The following is a 25,531-nucleotide window of genomic DNA, read 5'->3' on the forward strand; positions in this document are numbered from 1 at the left end:
GAAAAGTGTCTGCCTGTGGCCCTAGAAGTAATTGTATATCTAGCAAGCACTACAGAAAGAGGCAAGGGACAAGTAACCAAACACAACCCCACAATAATGGCAAGGAACAAGGGATGTGAGGGACAAAAGAGCTCACATTTAGTATACCTTGGAGGCTTGTAGGATTTTTCTGTTTCCACAGGAAATTATGTCTTTTGAGGCTACTGACTATCATGATCTCTTACGAGTACATGAATGGCTTATTAAACCTAGAACATATCTGTTTTAGTTAACTTCTGGGCAGGGAGGGGGCTAGAAGGAGAGAAAAGAACAAAATGTACTTAAATGCTGAATCTTTTCTCCAGGCTGAATGCCTTTCATCCAATAAGACATTCAAAGCAGTGACCCAGCAAATGGATTGAAAAAGCAATCTTCCGTCCCAGTGCCACATTATCATTCCTATTCAGTATTCTCCATGAGATATCTCAATCAGCTGTGTGTAAGTGACAACGCAGCCCATTGCTGGGTTAATTAAACATTTGACTTTAACACCCTCCCCATCATTAAGCAAATAAAAACAGATAATTCAAACTGCACTTCATCCTCAGGGTACACAACACACATGTCAAAATTAAGAGAGTCCAAGGCCTCTAGGGAATTCTGCTGGGGCTATAATCAGTTTAAATCTTATCTGGTTTATCAATTATTCTATTGATTAAACCAAAGTGATTACACACAACTCCTCTGCCACATGGGATTGATGTCAGCAGAGTAAGAAAATAACTCCAGGAGGTTCCAAACTGATTTAAAAAGAGACCAACAGACAGACCAATAATAGTCGATTATTACATACCAGTGATCCATAGACTGAAGAGTTGATTCTTAGTTTCAGGCGGGTGAAGTGAACTGTTTCCAATCACTATGTTTCTCTGATATACCTTACAGTTAGCTTGAGTAAATTTATGTTGTGGAAGATCAACATATTTTCTACTGATTTAAGCAGAAGCTAACATGGTCAGCAGTTGAAATATTTTTATAGATACAAACACTTAGCTGTAACAGAAAGAAGCTAAAACATGGAAGACTAATATTTTTCTGATTTTAATACCTATATGTAGATGGCCAATAATATGTATAGAAAAAAGACAAGAAATGTTTCTCCTGAAAAGATGCACTCATGCAATCCTAAAATACCAAGTTCCTATAAAACAGAATCTAAAACATCAGAAAAGATCTTACCCCAGATAAGTCATGATTCCTTTATTAATTCCAAGGGCAAATATCTTCAAAGCCAGGCTGAAAATATAGAGCTGTACCTTCAAATGGAATGTTGATGCCCAACCATAACACATTGGAATTTCTACCAGAAAACTGTAATCACAACTTAGATATCCTCCTGCCCCATTCATTGTGTGATTTCAAATGTCTGGAATCCTTATCACCTCAACGTCAAGCATGCCCTTTCTCTCTATGAGTAAAACATTAATAAATCTACTAACGAAATCAGGAGAGGAGAGACATAAGACACACCTGAAATCTGTGTACTACTAGCCATGTTCTTCAGAAAGGCAATGTGTGCACTATTATGTTGACACCACATGTGCATTCAACCATAATTTAACTTATCTCCTTCAGATTTGTTTTCAGGCAGGCTAAGAAACCTGCATTAGCATGCTGTATTCTACACTCACCACTAGAAATACTGAGGGTGCTATTTGTAATTGTATTCTTTTTAAGAGGTTTGTTCTCTGCAGCTGTTTTCTGCTTGCAGTGTATTTTGTGTAATCAGCACATCATCATAAATACATTGGCTGTTCCCCTGAGGGTAGCTGTCAGTGTTTAATTTACAGAACAACCTGGCCAATGTGAATTTTAACACTACAGCACTATGGCAAGGAGTTACCACATTCTGTGAAAAACAAGTTTCTATGAATTTTTATATCAAAAGCTGGTCCCAGGACAATTTAGACTCCAGAAAATAGACTGTTTAAAGAAGTACTTTATACCTTATATGCAACAGACTCTCCCAATGATAAACTTAGCAGAAGCCCTAATCTATAACTCCCAAACCCCAAGTGGATACTACCAACACTGGAGACACAAAGATTAAGAATCTATTATCTAAGCCAGTGCCAGTGGCTCTCGCCTATAATCCTAGCTACTTGGGAGGCTGAGATCTAAGGATCACGGTTCTAAGTTAGCTGGGGCCAGAATGTCCATGAGACTCTTATCTACAATTAACTAACAGAAAACTGGAAATGTTACTGTGGCTGAAGTGGTAGAGTGCTTGCCTTGAGCTGAAGAGCTCAGGGACAATGCCCAGGTACAGAGTTCAAGCCCCACGACTGACACACATACTAAAAATAAATCTATTATCTACCAGCAAATATTATCCTCTTCAGAATCATCATTGCTCTCTTAAAAGGTATGTAAAGTGTCAAATACCAGCCTTGAGCCAGAGGCTCACACTTGTAATCCTAGCTATTCAGGAGACTGAGATCTAAGGATCACAGTTTAAAGCCAGCCTGGGCAGAAAAGTCCATGAGACTCTTATCTCCAATAAACCACTCAGAAAACCAGAAGTGGCACAGTGGCTCAAGTGGTAGAGTGCTAGCCTTGAGCAGAAGAGCTGAGGTACAGTATTCAGGGCCCAGAGTTCAAGGCCATGACCCCCCCCCCAAAAAAAGTCAAGCACCAGTAACTCATACATGTAATCCTAGCCACTGAGGAGGCTGAGATCTGAGGAGATTTTTTTTGGGGGGGGGGGGTGGTCCAGTTGTGGGGCCTGAACTCTGGGCCTGGGAGCTGTCCCTCAGTTCTTCAGCTCAAGGCTAGCCATCTACCAATTGAGCCACAGGGCCAGTTCCAGCTTTTTTGTTTTTGCTTATGGGGTGCTGAGCAATCGAACCCAGGGCCTCATGCATGCAAGACAAGCTCTCTACCACTGAACCACCTTCCCAGCCCTCTGAGATTTTTTTTTTTTGGGGGGGGGTCCGGTCGTGGGGCCTGAACTCTGGGCCTGGGCACTATCCCTCAGCTCTTCAGCTCAAGGCTAGCGCTCTACCACCTGAGCCACAGCGCCACTTCCGGCTTTTTTTCTTTTTGCTTATGTGGCGCTGAGGAATGGAACCCAGGGCCTCAGGCATGCAAGGCAAGCGCTTTACCACTGAGCCACCTTCCCAGCCCTCTGAGGAGATTCTTAATCAGCCATTAACCAACAAAAAAACAGAAGTGGAACTGTGGCTCAAATGGCAGAACACCAGCCTTGAGAAAAAGCTCTGCGACAGCACCAGGCCCTGAGTTCAAGCCCCAAGACTGCCACAAGAATAAATAAAATAGCCGGTGCTGGTGGCTTATGCCTATAATCCTAGCTACTCAGGAGGCCGAGATCTGAGAGATGAGGTTCAAAGTTAGCCCAGGCAGGAAAGTCCATGAGATTCCTATCTCCAACTAACCACCAGAAACCTGGAAGTGGTGCTTTTGCTCAAGTGGTAAAGTGCTAGCCATGAGCTGAAGAGCTCAGGAGATATTCAAACTTCCTCAAAATTATAGTAAAATTTAATTTTAAATGAGTAGAGATTCTTAAAACGTAATTATTTATATGTAAGATTTTCTAACATCTTTAAGCTGACTGGCCTCAATATTTTTAAACTCAGTGATCAATTTTATTACAGCTAAAATTGATATACTTTTGCATAATCAAATTTTTTTGGGTGGGGGAAGGTCTGGTTGTGGGGCCTGAACTCTGGGCCTGGGTGCTGTCCCTCAGCTCTTCAGCTCAAGGCTAGCGCTCTACCACTTGAGCCACAGCGCCACTTCCGGCTTTTTTCTTTTTGCTTATGTGGTGCTGAGGAATTGAACCCAGGGCCTCATGCATGCAAGGCCAGCGTTCTACCACTGAGCCACCTTCCCAGCCCTATAATCAAATTTTTATCTTAGCTGGGCACTGGTAGCTCACACCTATAATCCTACTCAGGAAGCTGAGCTCTGACACAGTCTGAAGCCAGTCCAGGCAGGAAAGTCTGTGAGACTCTTATCTCCAATTAATCACAGAAAAAGCCAGAAGTGGCACTGTGGTAGAGTGCTAGCCTTGAGCAACAGGAGCCCAGGCATAGCACCCAAGCCCAGAGTTCAAGCCCTGGGACCAGCTAAAATAAATAAATAAAAATAAAAATCTAATTTAGCATAATACAGAATTTCATCTAATCCAGGTTTGTTAACTGACTCAATAATGTACTAATGATGTACTCTGTAGCCTTTATTCCTGTCCATTTTGCAATCTAGTCAAGGATTGACTTCAAAATTTCTGTTAACCAGAAAGAAGCACTGCTACTTAGGAATGCAAATAAACCATGGTCAAATTCATTCTTTTAAGACATCTCAAAAGAGTAATTTTTTGCATTTATGTCACATGAAAGGCAAAGTGAAAAAGGCTAGAAAATTTTCGATCAGTTCAATATTTGTATCTTAGTCGTTCATAAAAAAACTCCATGCCTAATCAAACAAATCTCAATTTTAAATGAAGAAATGTATTACCATGCTTTATCAATTTAGAATTTCAAAAATAAATTCTAGGACCTTTTGAACTAAACTGGATGGGGTTAGACTAAGGTCATGATAGATCAGATGACTGTATTTTCTTCCCTGGAGACCATGTAGTAGTTCCATAGGCTGCCATTAGATAGCAGCACAGTACACACCATCAGTCATGCCTCTCATAATCTCTCAGTTGAAGTAGTGAGAATTACCTCAGTTACACACACACATACCACACACACACACACACACACACACACACACACACACACACACACACACACACACACACACACACACACACACACACACACACGCACGCACAGATTCTAATTCAATTAGTGCAGTCGGCAACTCCAGAAAAGAGTAATTCAATTAGTGCATTGTGGAGCTCTACAATACCTCTAAGCAGATGTTCACCATCTTCAGGAACGCAGCTAGGTTTAAAATACCTGTACCATTCAGATATGCCACTACAGTATGTCATTTGTCAAAGTGCTTACATATGCTTTACTGGCTTCAAAGAAAGGGCAAGAGAACAAACAGGCTATACTCCTAGAAATGGCTCACTATCCATATCAAATAAGCATATGCAACTTTAGGCTGCAATAATTAAATTACATTGTCCTAATAGTGTTTAAGACAAAATGTATCCTGGCACTTCAGAGGTCGGAGCAGAAGAATTTCAAATTGTTGCCAATGTAGACTATAGTAAGACACTGTCCTAAAAGGAAGAAGGTATATGCCGGTGGCTCATACCTGTACTCCCAGCTACTCAAGAGGCTGAGATCTGAGGATTGCAGTTCAAAGAAAGCCTAGTCTGGAAAAGTCTGTAGAAACTCGTATCTCCAATTAACTAGCAAAAAGCCAGAGTGGAACTGTGGCTCAAATGGTAGAATGCTAGCCCTAAGCAAAAAAAGCTCAGCAACAGCAGCAGGCCCTAAATTCAAGCCTCAGGACCACCACACACACACACACGCACACACACATGCACACATGCACACACGCACCCACGCACAGTATATTATATTATTATACACTCAGCAGCAGGTCCTAAATTCAAGCCTCAGGACCAACACACACACACACACACACACACACACACACACACACACACACACACACACACACACACACACACACACACACACACACACACACACACACACACACACACACACACACACACACACACTATTATATTATTATAAACTCAGCAGCAGGCCCTAAATTCAAGCCTCAGGACCACCACAAACACACACACACACACACACACACACACACACACACACAAAGTATATTATATTATTATACACTTTTTTTTCATACTATTAGTGCTTAAAAAAAAATTCTCCCAAGGCCAGGAGCTGGTAGCTCACGCCTGTAATCTTAACTACTGAGGAGTCAGAGATCTGAGGATACAAGTTCCAAGCCAATCCATACAAGCCCTAAGATTCTTTATCTCCAATTAACTACCAAAAAGGCTGGAAATGGGTGAACAAATACAGCAGTGGTACTCATTAGACATTATGTTGAAAATGAACTTGTGGGTGGGAGTGGAAGGGAAAAACTGAAAGAGAACAAGGGAAGGGGTGACACTGTTCAAAAATATATTCATGCTGGACGCTGGTGGCTCATGCCTATAATCCTAGCTTCTAAGGTGACTGAGATCTGAGGATCACAGTTCAAAGCCAGCCCAGACAGGAAAGGCTGTGAGATTTTTGTCTTCAATTAACCACCAGAAAACTGAAAGTGGCACTGTGACTCAAAGTGATAGAGCACTAACCTTGACCAAAAAAGCTCAGTGACAGAGCCCAGGCCCTGAGTTCAAGTCCCATGACCAAAACAACACACACACACACACACACACACACACACACACACACACACACACACACACACACGTCTATATATTTAAAATTTCTAGATTACTTATGATGTAACACAATTGTTATGTTGCTATACAATATTATTTAAGGAATAATGACAAGAAAAAGGTCTATTACAAGTGTAATTACATTTTATCTACAACTAGATAAATTCCCAACTGTGAATCCAAGGTTATAGAGGATCACCGTTATATGAAAAAGACAACAATTGCCTTATATTATTACAAAGGGCAGAAGTAGAACCAGTGAGTGAACAGAATTTGGCTTGGGCTGGAAATGTGGCTTAGTGATAAGAGTGCTTGCCTAGCATGCACGAAGCCCTGGGTCCAATTCCTCAGTACCACATATACAGAAAAGGCCAGAAGTGGCACTGTGGCTCAAGTGGTAGAATGCTAGCCTTGAGCAAAAGAAGTTCAGAGACAATGCACAGGCCCTTCGTTCAAACCCTATGACTTGCAAAAAAAAAAAAAAAAGAAAGAAAGAAAAAGAAAAAGAAAAAAAAAAGAAAAGTTTGGCTCATTCTTTTGTGTGTGTGTGTGTTTTTGTCGGTCATGGGGCTTGAACTCTGGGCCTGGGGCGCTGTCCCTCAGCTCTTCAGCTCAAGGCCCCTCAGCTCTTCAGCTCAAGGCAAGCGCTCTACCACTTGAGCCACAGCGCCACTTCTGATTTTCTAGTGGCTTATTGGAGATAGGAGTCTCACAGTCTTTCCTGCCCAGGCTGGCTTTGAACCATGATCCTCCTAAGTAGCTAGGTGAGCCACCAGTGCCTGCCTGGCAAGTTTGGCTCATTCTTTTTTTTTTTTTTTGGTCCGGTCATGGGGCCTGAACTCTGGGCCTGGGCACTGTCCCTCAGCTCTTCAGCTCAAGGCTAGCACTCTACCACTTGAGCCACAGTGCCACTTCTGGCTTTTTTCCTTTTTGCTTATGTGGTGCTGAAGAATCGAACCCACGGCCTCATGCATGCAAGGCAAGCGCTCTACCACTGAGCCACCTTCCCAGCCCCTGTTTGGCTCATTCTTAAAGGAATTATTTAAAAAAAAAAAAAAATCAAGAAGTTGAGCTCACTATAAAGGTGACTGAGCATAGATTAGATGTCCCCTGGCAAACATACTTGATAACAGATTGCTGTATTAAGAAATGTATGTGACTACATGGCCCTCTGATATACCTTTCAATGCTGAAATCCTATGGCTGTATAAACAGGCTGATTTTTGCACACGAGGTAAGCCTGTAATATAAATAATAAAGCTAATTATTATGGGGTGTTGGTAGTATAAAAGCCCATAGGTTCTGACATGTTTTCAACATAATACATTAAGAATAAATAGACCAAGAGAAAAAGAAATTTTGTAGTTTCTTCTCCATTAGATTTAGAAGATTCCATAAATGCATAAAATTTTGTCTCATTTCTTTTTTTTTTTTTTTGCCAGTCATGGTGCCTGAACTCTGGGCCTGGGCGCTGTCCCTCAGCTTTTCAGCTCAAGGCTAGTGTTCTACCACTTGAGCCACAGCACCACTTCCAGCTTTTTCTGCTTATGTGGTGCTGAGGATTCGAACCCAGGGTCTCATGCATGCAAGGCAAGCACTCTACCACTGAGCCACCTTCACAGCCCTTGTCTCATTTCTTGAATAAATACTTGCACCTGCTGGGCGCTGGTGGTTCATACCTGTAATACTAGCTACTCAGGAAGCTGAGACCTGAGGATCGCGGTTCAAAGTCAGTCTGGGCAGGAAAAGTCCATGAGCCTTTTAGACCCAATAAACCACCAGAAAACTGGTAGTGGCATTGTGGCTCAAGTGGTAGAGCACTCGCCTTGAACTGAAGAGCCGAGGGACAGCGCCCAAGCCCCGTTCAAGCCCAATGACTGACCAAAAAAAAAAAAAAAAAGATTGAAAAGAATGGTTTATTTTCATTCATCCTCTAGAAATCAATGAAAAGTCAATATCTAGAAGAATAAGTTTTTGAACACTCCCCTACTAAGCTATGACAGTGTGTTCTTATAGCTTACATGCAAACGTACATCAATATTTATGCTTTAAAACTACCGAGTAATACTTAAAAATAGTAACTAGTTCTTAATATACTCCCTTTTGTCTTACTTTCTGAGCACTGTATTTCTAAGGGAGGATGGTATATAATTCTATATGCTACATACTCCTTCCAGCATAACCACAAAGTGGAAATTAAGAAATGTCAGAAATGGGCTGGGAAGTTAGCTCAGTGGTAGAGCGCTTGCCTTGCATGCCTGAGGCCCTGGGTTCGATTCCTCAGCACCACATAAGCAAAAAAAAGAAGCTGGAAGTGGTGCTGTGCCTCAAGTGGTAGAGTGTTAGCCTTGAGCTGAAAAGCTGAGGGACAGCGCCCAGGCCCAGAGTTCAGGCCCCACAACCGGACCCAAAAAAAAAAAAAAAAAAAAGAAATGTCAGAAATTACTATCACCATTTTCCCGGTTCATTTCACTACGTGTTTGAGATACAGAAAACTCTTGATTTACACATTTGCAGAGAGGGCTAGTTGTCCAGTAAGAGTAAAGTCAAGTACCTTAAATATAAACATGTTCTACATTCCAAAAGAATTGCAATTAAAACATTACTTGCAAGTTCTATGCTTCCAAACTAAATGAAAATAAAGAATGCATTTCATAATAGTATTAAAAATATTTGTTTTTAAAATGTACCTCATTTAAAACAATCAAACAGGGCTGGGAAGGTAGCTTCATGGTAGAGTGCTTGCCTAGCAGGCATGAAGTCCTGGGCTCGATTCCTCAGTACCACATAAACAGAAAAAGCTGCAAGGGGCACTGTGGTTCTAGTGGTAGAGTGTTCACCTTGAGCAAAAGGAAGCTCAAGAACAGTGCCCAGGCCCTGAGTTCAAGTGCCAAGATGGCAAAAAAAAAAAAAAAAAAATCAAACGAAAGAAATCTCATTCTTTCCTTGAAAATATGTACCAAGAAATATAGGTAGGCTTTGTTGTTGTTTTATAGTTTGAACTCCTGGCCTCTAGCTGTCACTTGGCTTTTTTGCTCAAGGCTGGCACTCTACCACTTGAGCCACGTCCAGCTTTTCCCTGGTTAACTAACGATAAGAGTCTCTTGTAAGCTGAACGCCGGTGGCTCACGTCTATAATCCTAGCTATTGAGGAGACTGAGATCTGAGGATCACAGTTCAAAGCCAGCCTGGGTAGAAAATTCCGTGAGACTCTTTATCTCCAATAAACCACTAGAAAACTGGAAGTGGCACTGTAGCTCAAGCGGTAGAGCGCTCGCCTTGAGCTGAAGAGCACAGGGATAGCACCCAAGCCCAGAGTTCAAGCCCATGACTGACAAAAAAAAAAAGTCTCTTGCGTTTGTCTGCCTGAGCTAGCTTCAAACTTTCATTCTCAGACCTCAGCCTCCTGAGTAGGTGTGAGCTAACCAGCACAAAGCCTATGGGTGTTTTGTTTTGTTTTGACAACAAAGATTTTCTATTCATATGCCATTAAGCTGAACTATTATAAGTATATTATTCTTCCATATTACCTATTTATTCATGAACCCTCTTACTATAAATACACTTTTTAAAAATTTATTTTCCTTACTAAAATTTTACTCTTTCATAATTTGACCACCTGTCAAAAGACACTGGATAATTGGAGCAGTAAATGAAATAGCTGGAATAATTCTGATTTGACTGGCAACACTGCCATATAGTAATTGCCATATAACTAACAAATGATAGCACCACACCTGTCATCTATATTATCCACCACATCTTTCCCAATATCCTGGCTCCACAAAATGGAACTGGGACCCAAGGTGATTCTTCATAATCAAGGTTGCCTAAACCACAATATTCATGTACTAACCCAAATTTAATCTCCCTCACCCATGCCACACAGCTTGCATTTATGCTATAGTGTGAAGTTTACTTAGCTCTATTGGCACCACTTCTCTTTAACATTGTCCCTTTCCATGAATTTAAGGCAACTACTTCCAACCCTATCAATGAAAGCAGACAAATGGGGGAGAAAGGAATGAACTGCAAACACCTCAAACAAGAAAGGTTGCTTAAAAAACCAAGTGTCACATTCTGACAGTTCAATATTTCATAGCCAATACAAGGAATGTGCACCGACACTGCAACTTTAAATCTTTTCCTCTATGTCAGTCTCTCTTTCTCTCATTGTAATGCCAAAGGGAACAGCAATCAGAGTGGAGATGTTCAACGTGATAGAGGTCAGGACACCATCGGATCAACGTACCAGAAACACGACCTTGTTTATTTTTTTTCCACAGTATTATTGTTTACAGGGTGCTTTGCTCATGTACCTTGTGGTTCTTAGCTAAAAGATGAAATTACAGCCCAGGATGAAGCGCTCAGGCACACATCCAATTTGTGTTTCCATCTCAGAAAACAAAAAGCTTCTAAAGCCCTCAGGCTGCCATTCAAACTTGGAGGCTGACATTTTTAACAGCATGAACCAGAGACTGGCAGAGAGAATGATCTAATACATTTCTGACTTGTCAATCAAAGATCTCACCTCTGCTGTCTTGTAAACAGTTGGGGGCCATCTAACTACATTCATAAACCTAGGGAGAGCTTACTGCCAGCTGGGGTGCTGGAGCCACATGCACTGGCTTCTATTCACCAAAATCATGATTCAGTTTTATAATCTCACTCTAAATAGTCCACAGGCACATTTCCAGAACTACTGGAATAGAACTGGAGTAGGGAATACAAAGAGATTTGGTCAAACACTGTGGTTATTCTCAAGCTATTGGAATCTTGTACCCATTTTATCCTCATCTTTCCAATTCCTCTCAAAGGACTGCTTTATGCTATAACTGAAATGCTTAAGAAAATTAATGACCTGCCCATTAAAAAATTATAAGGGAAATATTATACTAATACTGTATATTAATAGTACACTAGAAATGTCCCTGCAGGTTTATTACCAGTAAAGAAACTGGTACTCCCCTCCCGACCCCAACAATGACTACAGCAAAAGGAAGAAACTATAATCAACAATAGAACTCTTTTTTAGTAAAGCTGATCATGAGCTTTCATTCAAATATGAAACTTCACATTCATATGCAAACTTTGTTATTTCAGAAGTGTGGAACTGTGTGTGTGTGTGTGTAACATGAGAATATAAAAATCATACTATTAAGCTGGGCGCTGGTGGCTCACACCTGTAATCCTAGCTACTCAGGATGCTGAGATGTGAGGATCGCGGTTCAAAGCCAGCCCGGGCAGGAAAGTCTGTGAGACTCTTATCTCCAATAAACCACTTGAAAACCAAAAGTGGTGCTGTGGCTCAAGTGGTAGAACACTTGCCTTGAGCTGAAGAGCGCAGGGACAGTGCCCAGGCCCAGAGTTCAAGCCCCATGACCACCAAAAAAACAAACAAACAAATAAACAAACAAAAAACATACTATTAGCTGGGTGCTGGTGGCTCAGGCCTGTAATCCTAGCTACTCAGGAGGCTGAGATCTGAGGATCAAAGTTCAAAGCCAGCCTGGGCAGAAAAGGCTGTGAGATTTTTATCTCCAATAAACCACTCAGAAAACCAGAAGTGGTGCTGTGGTTCAAGTGGTAGAGCACTAGCCTTGAGCTTAAGAGCTGAGGGACAGTGCCCAGGCCCAGAGTTCAAGACCCAGGATTGACAAAAAATGAAGAAGGAGAAGGAGAAGGAGAAGGAAAAGGAGGAGGAGGAGGAGGAGGAGGAGAAGGAGGAGAAGGAGGAGGAGGAGGAGGAGAAGGAAGAGGAGGAGGAAAAGAAGAAGGAGAAGGAGAAGAAGAAGAAGGAGAAGGAGAAGAAGAAGAAGGAGAAGAAGGAGGAGAAGAAGGAGGAGAAGAGGAAGGAGAAGAAGAAGGAGGGAGGAGGAGGAGGAGGAGGAGGAGGAGGAGGAGGAGGAGGAGGAGGAGGAGAAGGAGAAGAAGAAGAAGAAGAAAAAAAAATCATACTATTAGCTGGCTGCCAGTGGCTCACGCCTGTAATCCCAGCTATTTTGGAGACTGAGATCTAAGGATAGTGGTTCAAAGCCAGCCTGGACAGGAAAGTCCATGACACTCTCATCTCCAGTAAGTCATAATGAAAATAGAACAATAAGCCAGGCGCCTGTGGCTCACACCTATTATCCTAGCGACTCTGGAGGCTGAGATCTGAGGACCACAGTGAAAAGCCAGCAGGAGCAGGAAAGTCCCCGTGAGACGCTCATCTCTAGTTAACCACTCAAAAACTGGAAGTAGCACTGTGGCTCAAAGTAGCAAAGCATTAGCCTTGAGCAAAAGCTCAGGGACAGCCCACAACTGACAAAACAACAACAAAATGGCTCTCATCATCATCTTAACGAACTCAACAGACAGAGCAAAATGGTAGTACACATTTATAATCCCAGCTACTTGGAAAACAGAAACTGGGAGGACAGCCGAATGAGGACAGCACAGGCAAAGCATCAGCAAGAAGCAACAAGCTGGGTATAGTAGTAAATGTTTGTGATCCAAGCTACATAGAAAGCATAGGTAAGGGCTGGGAAGGTGGCTCAGTGGTAGAGTGCTTGCCTTGCATGCATGAGGCCCTGGGTTCAATTCCTCAGCATCACATAAGCAAAAAGGAAAAAAAGCCGGAAGTGGCGCTGTGGCTCAAGTGGTAGAGCGCTAGCCTTGAGCTGAAGAGCTGAGGGACAGCGCCCAGGCCCAGAGTTCAGGTACCACAACCTGATCCCCCCCCCCCTCCACAAATAAAGCATAGGTAGCCGGGCGCTGGTGGCTCACGCCTGTAATCCTAGCTACTCAGGAGGCTGAGATCTGAGGATTGCGGTTCAAAGCCAGTCCGGACAGGAGAGACCGTGAGACTCCTATCTCCAATAAACCACCAGAAAACCGGAAGTGGCGCTGTAGCTCAAGTGGTAGAGCGCTCGCCTTGAGCTGAAGAGCTGAGGGACAGCTCCCAGGCCCAGAGTTCAAGCCCCACGACCGACAAAAAAAAAAAAAAAAAAAAAAAAGCATAGGTAATAAGAACACAGTCTAACTAAATAAATAAACTTGATATCACTGTATTGCATATATTCACTAAAAAAAAAAAAAAAAGAACACAGTCTAAGGCTAGTGACAGGCAAAACCTTTCCTAAAAAATAAGTAAAGCAAAAATAGTCTTGAGATCTAGCTGAAGTGGCAGAACACCTGCCTAGCAAGCACCAGGCCTTCTTGAGTATAACATTCTGTTCTGGTTTGCAGACTGAGGCAACCTCAGGTTACCTGTATAATCATTAGGGGTATTGATGGAGTTAGGACAATGGGGTAAATGGATTATTCAACATAAAATAAATAATAAATCCTTGGTGATTTTAATGTTAGAATCACTGTGAACAATAAAACAGGAAATCACTGTCTCACAAGCAAGATAATTTACTTTAAATATTAGATGTCATGGTTGGGAATGTGGCTTAGTGGTTGAGTGCTTGCCTAGCATGCATGAAACTCTGGGTTTGATTCCTCAGTACCACATAAACAAAAAAAGCCGGAAGTGGCACTGAGGCTCAAGTGGTGAAATGCTAATAAAAAAAAGAAGTTCAGCTAGTTCAAGCCCCAAGATTGGCCAAAAAAAAAAAGATGTCATATATTAGCTTGTAAATAAACATTACTTGCATCACAGACATGTCAAAATGCACAGGAAGAGAAGAAAATATTACCAAATTTAATTAGGAGCATTAAAATAACCCAACAGGGATGGGAAGGGATGGGAAGGGGAAACAAAGGAGGCTACAATGCTTGATAAGAAATGTACTCATTATCTTGCCCATGTAATTGTAACCCCTCTGTACAGTATTTTCACAATTAAAAAAAAAAAATAACCCAACAAGTATCTAAGAATATCAGTCAGTCCCAAATGTGACTTCTCCAAATTAGACTATTTCCAAGTTAAAGTGAAATGTAGCCAATTCAGGCCATCACTATTGTTTGTATTGAAAATACATATAAACAAAATGAAAGCACTGAAGCTTAAGTTTATACTTTTTTGGGAGGGGGCCAGTTGTGGGGTTTGAACTCAGGGCCTAGGCACTGTTCTTGCCCTTTTTTTTTTCCCCCCTCATGGCTAGCACTCCACCATTTGAGCCCCAGCTTTTTCTGTTTATGTGGTGCCAAGGAATCAAACCCAGGTCTTCATGTATGCTAGGCAAGCACTCTACTGCTAAGCCACATTCCCAGCCCCTTGACTTGATTTCCAGTAATATATTTTAAGACTTGATTTCCAATAATATATTTCCAACACTCTGTACTTTAATACAGGATCTGATCAAGGCTAAAGGAGCACTAGTGTAGATAATAATTTATGTATTTTTTTCTAGCCTGCTGATATCACTCAACATTTAAATTTTCCCAGTGTCTATTCATATCTATAGAAGAAAAGTAAAATGCAAAAAAATAATTGTACAAGCATACACTGCTATGATGATAAAGAAAGGTGTTGACTTCATTGAAACTGAACTGTTAGCTGGTTGGTAGAGTCATTACTTTGAAATGTGCATTTGTATATCAACAACAGTCCAAATTCAACATACAGAATCCAATTCAGAGGAGATCATCATTCTGTGGGTGGTATGAAAGCCAAATATCAAATTTGAAGACTAATCATAAATCAGACTCAGTATTACGGGTTTTTCCCCATACAAATGTGTGGTTTTTGGAACTATGATTTCTTTCTTTCTGAATACAGAACTTCCGTCAAATATCAGGAACAAATCAATGGTTTCTCTCTTCCCATCCCCTATATGCTACTTGATAGTTTTCTTTGAATTTTATGTGTCCATTCATTAACCTTGCAAAAATATAAACACTATACTTACAAACACTAGATATAGGCAATGAATAAAACATAGTTCTACCTTCAAGGCAAACTATTACAAATACCATATTAAAATTTTGTAAAACATTTTTCAAGAGGATAGTGTCAAAATTGACTGAGCAGAGGCAAACACCAAATAGCTTTCCTGCTATTTCACAGAATATATCATGTATATATGTACTAAATAAAAATTTGGCTGATAGGGCTGGGAATGTGACTTAGTGGTTGCCTAGCATGCATGAAGTCCTGGGTTTGATTCCTCAGTACCACATAAACAGAAAAGGCCGGAAGCAGCACTATGGCTCAAGTGGTAGAGTACTAGCTTTGAGTACAGAGAGGTTCAGGGATAGACAGAACCCAGGCCCTGAGTTCAAGCCCTGAGACTGGCAAAAAAAGGAAATAAAAATTCAGCTCTGGTGGTTCCACTTGTAATCGTAGCTACTTGGGAGGTTGAGATCTGAGGATCACAGTTTGAAGCCAGCCCTGGTAGGAAAGTCTGTGAGACTCTTATCTCCAATTAACCACAGACAAGGCCAGAGTGGCTCTGTGGCTCAAGTGGTAGAATGCTAGATTAGAGCAAAAGGAGCCCAGCCCAGGGACAGCACTGAGGTCAAGTCCTAGGACGAGAGGTGGGGGGTGGGGGTGGCAAATTTGCTTTTCTATTTGTATATAAAATCAGTAATTCTCCAAGGAGTTGTGACTCTTATGTAGTGAAGAATTAAACTTTAAGGAGAAATCTGACCTTTGCACTTTGGCTACTGGGAGGAGGATTCTTGGTCCCAATAACTTCTAGCCAGAGTGTTCTTGCTTACCTAGGGATATTAGCTGCTGGATAAATGTAATCTCTATTAACAGCTTCAAACCATGTTTAATTAGTTCCAAAAGCAAGAAGAAATATAACAATTAAAGGCATTTATGTGTGTGACCTATAGAAGGGGCTGGACACTAAAGATCAGCCATGATGAGACTAAATGATTGAGCCTCAATAAATTCTCTATACACCATGGGCCTTGATAAGCTGGCAATAATGTCATATTATATAGTATATATTATATGTATACATTATATGTGTGCATATATATTATATTGTATGTATATTGTATGTATTATATATGTATATAATATATACATATACAGCCAGGCGCTGGTGGCTAACGCCTGTAATCCTAGCTACTCAGGAGGCTGAGATCTGAGGACCGTGGTTCAAAGCCAGCCCGGGGAGGAGAGACCGTGAGACTCCTATCTCAAATAAACCACCAGAAAACCAGAAGTGGCGCTGTAGCTCAAGTGATAGAGCGCTCGCCTTGAGCTGAAGAGCTGAAGGACAGCGCCCAGGCCCAGAGTTCAAGCCCCACAACCAAAAAAAATATATATATATATATATACATATACATATAATTGTCATAGGATGGCAGAATTTCATCCATGATTCTGTGGGAACAGGATGGTAGACATCTCTACATTTTACTCCTACATTTCTCTTCTTTTGACTAATTTAAACTAGAATCCTTTCTCTGTAATAAGTCATTCCTTTCAGAGAGTTCTTTAAATTCTTCCTAACATGTAATTAAACTTGAGAATGGTTATGAGAGACCCTATACTTGCCAGTGGTGTCCAAAGTGGGGATAGTCTTAAAAGGATTCTTCAGGTGGGGCTGGTGGCTCATTCCTATAATCCTAGCTACTCAGGAAGCTGAGATCTAAGGATCAAGGTTCGAAGCCAGCCTGAGCAGGAAAATCCATGAGACACTTCTATTAACCAACAAAAAGCCAGAAGTAGAGCTGAGGCTCAAGTGGCAGTGTTAGCCATGAGCTTTAAGCTCAAGGACTGAGAGCTCAGGCCCTGATTTTGAGTGCCAGAACTGAAGCAGGCGCACGAGCACGCACATACACAGACACACAGACATATAGACACACACACACACACACACACACACACACACACACACACACACACACTCACACAAGACTTCACTCAGACTGCAAATGGGCTAAAGACACTACAACTTTTAAATGGTTAAAAAAACAATAGTTCATCCAGAAATAGTGGTATACATCTGAACTACTGCATTATACAGTAGACCACTGGTATCTGTAATTCCAAGGAGTCCTCTAATGAGAAAAAAATTAAGAATGCCCCATATGTATAGTTTAAGCAAAATGACAATATATGCGTATGACAGAGTACATCTCTGCATCAACTGAGCAAATTAATGTATGTGGATGCCTTTTTATTATCTGTGACATTATTGGGGTAATAATGAATAACAACAGTAGCAGTAACAGTTATGGTAAGAACAAAAGCAGCAACCATTACCACATGTCCTTTCTATGGTTTCCATTTACAGATGTGGAAAATAAGAATTAGAAAAATTAGTAACAAAAAAAAGTATTTAAAACTTGATTTAACTATTTTTAGATTCACCATACTTTATTATATTGCATCTCAAAGTAAGCAAGGAAAATTAGTATCAAACTTTGCAAAGAAAAATGGAAAAATCATCATTAAAATAGTATCATTATAAGGACTGGGAAGGTGGCTCAGTGGTAGAGTGCTTGCCTTGCATGCATGAGGCCCTGGGTTCGATTCCTTAGCACCACATAAGCAGAAGAAAAAAATAAGCCAGAAGTGGCGCTGTGGCTCAAGTGGTAGAGTGCTAGACTTGAGCTGAAGAGCTGATGGACAGCGCCCAGGCCCAGAGTTCAGATCCCATGACTGGACCCACCCCCAAAAAATAAATAAAATAGTATAATTATTAAGACTAACAATAGACAACACTTAAAGTTCTCTGTTAAACCAAGATTGAGCCATAAGCATTCTGACACTTTAAGGTTATCTTTTAGTTTCTTCTAAATAGACTAGATTAGGTTAAAAATAAACAAGCTGGGTACAGATGGGTAATGTCTATAATCCTAGCTACTCAGGAGGCTGAGATCAGAGGATTGAGGGTTGAAGCCAGCCCAGGCACCAAAGTCCATTAAGACTCTTATCTCCAGTTAGCCAGCAAAAAGACCAAAGTAGAAGAAACATGGCTCAAGTGGCAAAGTGAAAGGCTTGAGCCTTAAACTCAGGGACAGCACCCAGTCCCTAAGTTCAAGTTCTAAGCCAAGCACAGACACAGACACACAGACATACACACACAGATACACATACAGACACATACACAGAAGCTGTAGACAATAATATTAACTTCTCTATCCCTCAGTGTCATCATCCATTAAAAGGTCTTAATAGGGCTGGGAAGGTGGCTCAGTGGTAAGAGTGCTTGCCTCGCATGCATGAGGCCCTGGGTTCAATTCCTCAGCACCACATAAGCAGAAAAACTCCGAAGTGGCACTGTGGTAGAGCACTAGCCTTGAGCTGAAGAGCTGAGGGACAGTGCCCAGGCCCCCCAGAGTTCAGACCCCAGACTAACAAAAAAAGGCGGGGGAGGTTAGTAATAGTACCCACTGAATTAAATAATGTATGTAAAGTGCTTAACACAGCTTGGCACACTGTTAAATGTTCAATAAATGTTGACAATTATTATAACAATAAGCAACTAGTACTTGCTTTGTGTTAAGTAGGTTATCATGGAGGTTAAGGGCTTGAGGTTAGGAAGTTAGATCAGCTGAGCCACTTGCCAACTTTGTAGACTTGAAAGTCATAGCCTCTTTGAGATTCAGTTTCTCATCTCTAATGGGAAAATGGTCTTTAGTTCAGAGGGTTGTTGTGAGAATTACTTAGGCTACTCAGGACCTGGGTTCAAGCTTCAGTACCAGCACAAAAGAAAAATGAAAAAAAAAAAGCAAGCACAAAATACATGCTTATAAAATGCTAAATCCAAGTTCCAAATATCTAAGGTAAATAGCTAACAATAAAACCATTATGTATATAGTACAGTCTAATCTATAAACAATGAGGGGCTGGGACAGTGGCTCAGTGGTAGAGTGCTTGCCTTGCATGCATGAGGCCCTGGGTTCTATTCCTCAGCACCACATAAGCAGAAAAAGCTGGAAATGACGCTGTGGCTCACCACTTGCGCCACAGTGAAACTTCCAGTTTTCTGGTGGCTAATTGGAAATAAGAGTCTCATGGACTTTCTGGCCCAGGCTGACTTTGAACCACGAGTCTCAGATCTCAGCCTCCTGAGTAGCTAGGATTTCAGAAAGGCATAGCCACTGGCGCCCAGCCTCTACCCAAATATCTTAAGGAACTTTCCATTTTGAAACTAGAAATGTTAATCAATATATAAATAAAACATAATTCTTATAAACATACATATTTTTATAAACATGCATCATAGTATAATAACCAAGAGACTCTTAAGAGTACTAATTTTTACTAATCAGAAGAAAAACATAAGATGATCATGCCACAGACTGCGATTAATTACATTAATTAGTTTTATAAAGTCCAGAGAAAAATATTTCATTTTGAATTGGTATTTAATGAGATTTCTTACTTTAAAAATTACTTTTACTAAATGTGAAAAACAAAAATCACATTATGCAATCTATGCCCATTGTGACAAACCAATCATGATAAAAATGTCTTAAAAGAGTAAATCAGGTGAAGGGCCAGTGATAGAGGGGATGAGATTGATTAGAATGTATTATAAACACGTATGGAAATGTCACTATGAAATCTCCTTCTATATAACTGTGTCCTAATTTTTTTTAAAGAGCAAATAAGTCTAGATCTACTTTAAAAGAATGTGGAGTGATATGAAAAACAGGCAATGATGGAAAAAGGTACATCATAAGTCAAACATAGGAAAAAAGAGGGAGGAATATTAATGAACTAGATACACACACACACACAGAGAGAGAGAGAGACAGACAGACAGACAGACAGACAGACAGACAGACAGACAGACAGATAGACAGACAGACAGAGAAAGTACCTGGAAAGCTGTGAGTGCGCCAGTCCCTGGGTTATACAGGCACCGCAGCGAAGGCATGCTGTCCGCCAGGCTGGAGCAGCCCAGCCACAGAGACCTGGGCATAGAGCACTGCAGAGAAAGGACAACTATGAGATGGGACAGTATGAGACAGAATGACACAGAATACAAGAATTTTCAAGGGTTGGCTGAATGCAATATTTCAGTTGCAGCTAGCTTTTATGACAAAAACATTTTCAAGAAACACATTACTTATTGATTCTAAACCCAGAGAGAAATTCAAAAGGAACACTAGTAGCCAAAAAGGACAAAAATCTATCAAAAACTCTAAATATTTGCAAAAGAAAAAAATTGCTCCTATTCTTCTATGTATGCATGTGAAGGAAATCTACCCCTTTACCCAAATGATCAATTATTTTCCCTTGTGTGTTTTAACTCATCTCCTATAAAGTTACCAAGGTTAGGCTGCGTGCCGGTGGCTCATGCCTGTAATCCTAGCTACTCAGGAGGCTGAGATCTGAGGATCACAGTTCAAAGCCAGCCCAGGCAGGAAAGTCCATGAGACTCTTATCTCCAATAAACCACTCAGAAAACTGGAAGTGGTGTTGTGGCTCAAGTGGTAGAGGGGTAGCCTTGAGCTGAAGAGCTGAGGGACAACACCCAGGCTGAGCTCAAGCCCCATGACAACCCCCCTCCCCCCAAAAAATGATCACAGGTGAAATATTGTACAGACTAAGCAGATAGGTGAATATTCTGTGGTAGTATTACAATATTAGGAACGGAAAATTAAAAAACAAAATAACACAAGGAAGTTGAGTGATTTTTTTTTTTTTTTTTTTTTGCCAATCCTGGAGCTTGAACTCAGGGCCAAGACACTGTCCCTGAGCTTCTTTGTGCTCAAGGCTAGCACTCTAACACTTGAACCATAGTGCCACTTGTGGCTTTTTCTATTTATGTGGTTCTGAGGAATCGAACCCAGGACTTCATGCATGCTAGGCAAGCACTCCACCATTAAGCCACATTCCCAGCCCCTGTTGAGTGTCTTTGGAAGAAAAATAATGCATCTCCAGGGTACTTATTGCAAACAACTGTAGAGTTTACATGTTTTATGTAGTTAGTCTGTTATTCATTAACCAAAATGCATGGTTACCATAGCAGCTGCCTCTTCATCTTTCCAGATGGATTAAAGGGGGAGGGAGAGGTGAAGCGAGAAACTAACCAACCAGCAGAAGAAACAAAAAAGGAAAACAAGGGCAGAAAGGGAAAGAGAACCCAAAAAGCTGTAGTGTTAAATCTTCTAAACAAATGAAAAAGTGTGTGTATAAATACATTGTATTCCATTGCAAAAAAAACAGAAAAACCAAAAAATTAGAAATCACAATTTCTAGTAACACTATTATTATTATTATTGCACTTAAGAATTTTAGAAACAGGGAAGGGGTAACACTGTCCAAAAAGAAATGTACTCATTGCCTGACTTATATAACTGTAATCCCTCTGTGTATCACCTTTAAGTAACAATAAAAAGTTTTTTAAAAAAGAACTTTAGAAGACACTACACATTAAAGAAACATTTTTGTATTGTTCATGTTTCTCTACAAGTATTCCAGGGCTGAGGTTTTGTACATCAACTCAAGTGCTGTTATAATCTAATAACTACAATATTAACCTAACATACTCAACAAATACATTTTTAATAAAGAAGCCATTTTACACAACACTAATCTTTACATTACAGACTTTGAAAATTTAATGTCATCATACTTTTTAAACACTCTAGTGAAAATTAATACTAGGAGGGAAAATATGATATTCACTGTTCACATCTATAATTGATACAATTCATGGCAAAACAAAAGATGATCTGACCTAGACTATTGTCTTCAGATCATTATCCTCATACTGAGACAAAATTAGGTATACATCTGATGTGCTCATGAATTTAGAAAATAGAGAAGTAGAGACTAAAATCCAGACCTATTGCTACCTAGGCACAGAACTTCTTCCTTCTGGCCCTGTGTTCAAGCTCCACAACCCATGGGGGGAAAGAAGATGTAGAAATTAAAAAAAAAAAAAAAAGAGTATGAAAATACAGAACAGGAAAAAGAAGGTAAAAGATAATGATAAAGTAGGAATTAGGAGACAGCTTGTTATTTCTCCCACATGCTTTCAGGGAGGTCAGTGGCTCACACTCTAAGCCATGCTGAATTATGCACAGCACAGCTGTGTCTAGAAGCTAACCAGACAGGCTTCATTCACAGACTATGGGACTCATCTTACTTCTTAAAATATACATTACTTAGCCGGGCGCTGGTGGCTCATGCCTGTAATCCTAGCTACTCAGGAGGCTGAGATCTGAGGATCGCGGTTCAAAGCCAGCCCGGGCAGGAGAGACCATGAGACTCCTATCTCCAATAAACCACCAGAAAACCGGAAGTGGCGCTGTAGCTCAAGTGGTAGAGCGCTCGCCTTGAGCTGAAGAGCTGAGGGACAGCGCCCAGGCCTGGAGTTCAAGCCCCATGACCGACAAAAAAAATATATATATATACATTACTTATTCCTATTTGTGAGTATTCTGAGGTAAGTTTTCAAGGTATTCCTCATGTGAACTGTCTCGCCCATTTTACATAATTCTTATTATGAGCTTCCTTTTTGTTATAATTCTAAGGCTTTTTCTCATTACTGCATGCCTAACCTCCATCAAAACTACTCTAACAATTAAAAATTTGAAAGGGCTTATCCTATCCCCTAAAATTAAAATTCCAAAATAAAATTTTGATCAATAATAAATCACAAAAAATTAGGGAAGCAACTAGAAAATACCAGTGTGATTTCCAAAATAGCATTAACTAGCAAACACCACACAGAGGATGCATTCCCTGGTATTACAAGACAATTGGTATGAGTATGAAAACTGCACTTGAATATAGTCAGATGTACACATTACTGTAAGATTTTATATATTATGGTTCAACTTAAAAACTAACTTTCAGGGGGAGGGGGGAGGCGGGGAAGGGAAGTGAAGGGTAAACAAAGGAGGAGGCTGCAATGCTTGGTAAGAAATGTATGCATTATCCTGCCCATGTAATTGTAGCCCCTCTGTACAGTATGTTCTCAAATAAAATAAAATACAATTAAAAAAAAAAAACTAACTTTCAAATTGGTTAGTATTGTAACAATCTTACCTATACTGGTAAATGCAACTTAAAATTTTTGGCAAAAAAATATAATTAGGCTGGGAAGGTGGCTCAGTGGTAGAGCGCTTGCCTTGCATGCCTGAGGCCCTGGGTTCAATTCCTCAGCAACACAGAAGCAGAAAAAGTCAGAAGTTGTGCTGTGGCAAAGTGGTAGAGCACTAGCCTTGAGCTGAAGAGTTGAGGGACAGTGCCCAGGTCCAGAGTTCAGGCCTTATGAACGACAAAAAAAACAAAAAACAAATAAACAAGCTAGGTGCCTGTAATCCTAGCTACTCAGGAGGCTGAGATCTGAGGATTGTGGTTCAAAGCCAGCCACGAAACTCTTATCTCCAATAAACCACCAGAAAACCGGAAGTGGCACTGTGGCTCAGATGGTAACCTTGAGCTGAAGAGCTCAGTGACAGTGCCCAGACCCAGAGTTCAAGCCCCATGACTGACAAAAAAATAATAAATAAATAAATTTTATATATATATATATATATATATATATATATATATATATATATATATAAGTAAACTATAAATTCTACTCTAGGGGGCTGGGAAGGTGGCTAAGTGGCGGAGCACTTGCCTTGCATGCTTGAGGCCCTGGGTTTGATCCCTCAGCACCACATAAGCAGAAAAAAAAAAAAGCCGAAGTGGTGCTGTGGCTCAAGTGGTAGAGCGCTAGCCTTGAGCTGAAGAGATGAGGGACAGCGCCCAGGTCCAGAGTTCAGGCCCCATGACCAGACCCCCCCCCCCAAAAAAAATTCTATTCTACCTTTTTCCCTTCAAAGTTAACAGCATTGTCACAATGAAGGGGTAAAAAATTCAAAGCAATAAGTAAGAGTGGAAAGGACTACCATTTTGGTTGCTATTCCCATATACAATCTTTTTTTTTGGGGGGGGGGGGGCTGGTCATGGGGCTTGAACCTAGGGCCTGTGCACTGTCCCTGAGCTTTTTTGCTCAAGGTTAGCACTTATCACTTTAAGTCACAGCTCCACTTCTGGTTTTCTAGTGGTGGATGATTGGAATAAGAGTTTCAAGGACTTTCTTTCCTGAGTTGGCTTTGAACCATGTCCTCCTGAGCAGCTAGGATTACAGGTATGAGCCAACCAGTGCCCAGCTACATCCTATATCTTTTACAGCCATTCTGATAGAGCAGTCTTTTTTTTTAATTTAATTTTATTTTATTTGTGAACATACTGTACAGAGGAGTTACAATTACATGGGCAGGATAATGCGTACATTTCTTACCAAGCATTGCAGCCTCCTCCTTTGTTTACCCTTCACATCCCTTCCCAGCCTCCCCCCTCCCCCCCCAATCCCAATCCTTCTCCTTCCCCCCCCCATGATAGAGCAGTCTTTTAAAAAAAAAACAAAAAAACAAAAAAACAAAAAACAAAACTTGCCCTACCTATCTTTCATCATCTAATAAACATGTCCTCTAATACAAGGAATCATAATGAAAGCTGTTGAAAGAGAAAAAAGCAATAGAAAGGGTTCTTCACAGGAGGCTGGTAGCTCACACCTGTAATTACACCTAGCTACTCAGGAGGTTGAAATTTGAGGACCAATGTGAAACTCCAGACAGGGCAGGAAAGTCTATGAGACTTTATCTCCAATTAACCATTGTAGCTCAAATGATATAGTACTAGCCTTGAGCAAAAAAAAAAAAAAGCTCATGATAGCACTCAGGCCCTGAGCTCAAACCCAGGACTGGCACCAAAAAAAAAAAGGTGTGTGTGGAGGGGCAGGGGGTAATTCTGATATACACATACACATATGCAAATACCATGTTAAAACTCCATGATACAATACATAGTTTAAAATATTAATGATAGGAAAGTAAAATAGGCTCTAGCTGGTGAATAAGGATGAATATAGTTAAAGCGGTTTGCATGTATGAAAAAACAAAAAAAGGTGTTGGAATTGTTTTAAGAAGGGAGATATGGGGCAAAGAAAAATGTGGAGAGGGTAAGTTTCATCAGCATACATTGTACACATGTGTGGAAATATAACAAACCCTCCCCATACAACTAATGTATGTTAATATATATGTCCTTAATTGATTTTGGGGGGAAGGGAGTCAGTCACAGGCTTAAACTCAGGGGCTGGGCACTATCCCTGACCTCTCTTGCTCAAGGCTACTTTGAGCCACAGTGTCACTTCCAGTTTTCTAGTGGTTAGCTGGAGATAAAGAGTCTCACGGACTGGGGCTGGGAAGGTGGCTCAGTAGTAG

General features: G+C 40.7%; 1 protein-coding gene across 9 annotated transcripts in view; it reads right to left on the bottom strand.

The window, feature by feature from the left end:
• Btrc (beta-transducin repeat containing E3 ubiquitin protein ligase) overlaps positions 1–25,531 on the bottom strand; it is a 168,518-nt gene that overhangs the window by 104,058 nt on the left and 38,929 nt on the right. For 6 of the 9 annotated variants that reach the window (XM_069994979.1, XM_069994934.1, XM_069994946.1 and 3 more), the window contains one exon: positions 20,116–20,223. The exons of 2 other annotated variants lie outside the window; for them this stretch is intronic. In XM_069994979.1, the coding sequence (XP_069851080.1) occupies positions 20,116–20,217 (102 nt within the window). In that variant the 5' untranslated portion in view covers positions 20,218–20,223. Of the gene's footprint in view, positions 1–7,571; positions 7,632–20,115; positions 20,224–25,531 lie in introns of those variants that run through there. One more of the 9 variants, XM_069994970.1, reaches the window with a different exon arrangement.

Source organism: Dipodomys merriami, unplaced genomic scaffold (assembly GCF_024711535.1).
Source record: "Dipodomys merriami isolate MVZ:Mamm:240054 unplaced genomic scaffold, mDipMer1.0.p SCAF_102, whole genome shotgun sequence".
Classification (NCBI taxonomy): Eukaryota; Metazoa; Chordata; class Mammalia; order Rodentia; family Heteromyidae; genus Dipodomys; species Dipodomys merriami.